Here is a 1,996-nt window from a genome sequence, read left to right on the forward strand (position 1 = left end):
CGAGCATCAAAAGTGTGTCAGGTATGCACACCCTAGATGACACACTAACAACACATCCCTTTTCCCATTCGACCACAAACAAACCACTTCTACTGTTGTTATCCAGCATCCCCACCCCGAAAGACACAGGATACTCTCATTTCATTTCATTATGAATGTGAGGAAGGAGGAAAAAGAAAACAGAAATGACTCGTCTCCCACCCTGATCGAATTTAGGATGAAACTCAACCCTAAACATGGTGACAACAAACATGAACCTTTGGGATGAAGTTTAAAGAGTGACATCAGCCCGAGCAAACATCTGGTGCTCTAACTCCATTTAATAAACCTAAACATATCATTATACATTTATAAAGGAACCCCACGATATGCATATTGACACAAACGGGAAATCAATTCAATATGGCTAACTTCATATTCAAATTGCATCATAATCAATCAAACAACCCCCAAAGAAATACAAATCAGTTATACTAATCAAAAGGAAGAGATAATAACATACTATACGACGCTTCCATATAAAAACTTCCTCTTATATAGAGCAATTCTTAAAATCCAAACACAACAATCAGTAAATGTAGAAACAGATTATAAAGTTCCTTCAGTACATACATAGATACACATATATTATAGATAAACCTATAGAGTAGTAACCAGAAATCAGAAATGGACAGACATACATTTGTTGTTTAAACCCGACAAGAGAGTTATTTCATGGCATCAACTTCATCAGCAGTAGGTGGAACTTCCTTAACAGGAACAGCAACATAAGCCTCCCCACCATCATACGTCACCTTCTTGTTGCTGACGTCATCTTCATCATCATCAGAACAATCAGAGACATAATCATCGTCATCAGCTCTGTTGGAGATCAAAGACCAGATCAAGTACATAGTAGCGGCGGTAAGCGCACCGCAGCCGACGCCGAACAACAAGGCGCCGACGATGCTCATGATATCCATGGTACGGTCACGAATTGAAGACGATGGAACGACATCGTTTTGGAAAGATGGGTGGTTGTGGTGGTGGATTGGGACGGAGGTGGTACGGTGGATTTCGGTGATGAAGAAAGTCAAACGGTGTGGGGAATTGGAATTAGGGTTTTGGAGATTAGGGATGTTGTTCGAAGAAAAAGAGGTGATGAAGAAAATGGTTTTACAAGGTCTGGCGGTGGCGGAGATGGCAAAGATTGAGAAAACAACAAGGAGGAAGAGGGCGGTGACGGAGGAAGAAGAAGATGCCATTTGGGTGGCGTTTGTTTGTGATTATTGGAATGAATGAATGAAGGAAAAAAAAAGGGGGGGATTTGGTATTTGGAGAAAATAACGGGGTTTACTTTTAGGAAATTTGTTTTGTATCATTCTGATCGGGCGGGCAGTGTGACTCTTACCCGGTCAAGTCAATGTTTTTAGTTTTTACTCATAAAATGTTTTTTTTTTTTTTTTTTCAAGGCATTTTTTCATAGTTCTTTTTCATGTTAATAATTAAAAATTAAGAAATACTATATCTAAATAGCAAGCTTATCTTTACTATTTAAGTTACGCTTGGTCCAAACTAAAAAAATCATAAAACTAGTAGAAAAAAGTTACCAAGGAATACTTTCATTGCATTCGTGTTCTTTAGTAGTTTAATGAATACACTACTCTTATATGGTTTTGTTATAATTATTTTTTTTAATCAAAACTCAACGTAGATAATCCAATCTAATTAAAACCAAAACCAAAGTAATTGCAAAATATGATATTCCTAAAGTCGAACGTTAACCATTAACCGTACTTGAGTACTTTCTTTAATTTTTTTCTATTGATTTTTTAACTAATATATATATATATATATACTAGCAAAAGAATCAATAGAAAAAAAATTAGTGTCATTGACACTACAGTAAGGACTGGATCGATCAGTTATCTTAAAGATTATTGTCATTTCAATAATTTAATGAGGTAAATTAATGATAAAACTAATATTAAAATACTTCACAAATACAAGATGTAAT

The 1,996-nt window shown here is 35.5% G+C and overlaps 1 protein-coding gene across 1 annotated transcript; it reads right to left on the reverse strand.

Moving 5' to 3' along the window:
• Window positions 1-517: 517 nt before the first annotated feature.
• On the reverse strand, window positions 518-1,317 carry LOC122578591. The gene has a single exon (XM_043750576.1). It carries the CDS (start codon window positions 1,242-1,244, stop codon window positions 708-710), a length of 537 nt encoding a protein of 178 aa, XP_043606511.1. The 5' UTR covers window positions 1,245-1,317; the 3' UTR covers window positions 518-707.
• Between the last annotated feature and the right edge of the window lie 679 nt (window positions 1,318-1,996).

The sequence above is a fragment of the Erigeron canadensis genome, chromosome 8 (genome assembly GCF_010389155.1).
Source record: "Erigeron canadensis isolate Cc75 chromosome 8, C_canadensis_v1, whole genome shotgun sequence".
In the NCBI taxonomy this organism is placed as follows: Eukaryota; Viridiplantae; Streptophyta; class Magnoliopsida; order Asterales; family Asteraceae; genus Erigeron; species Erigeron canadensis.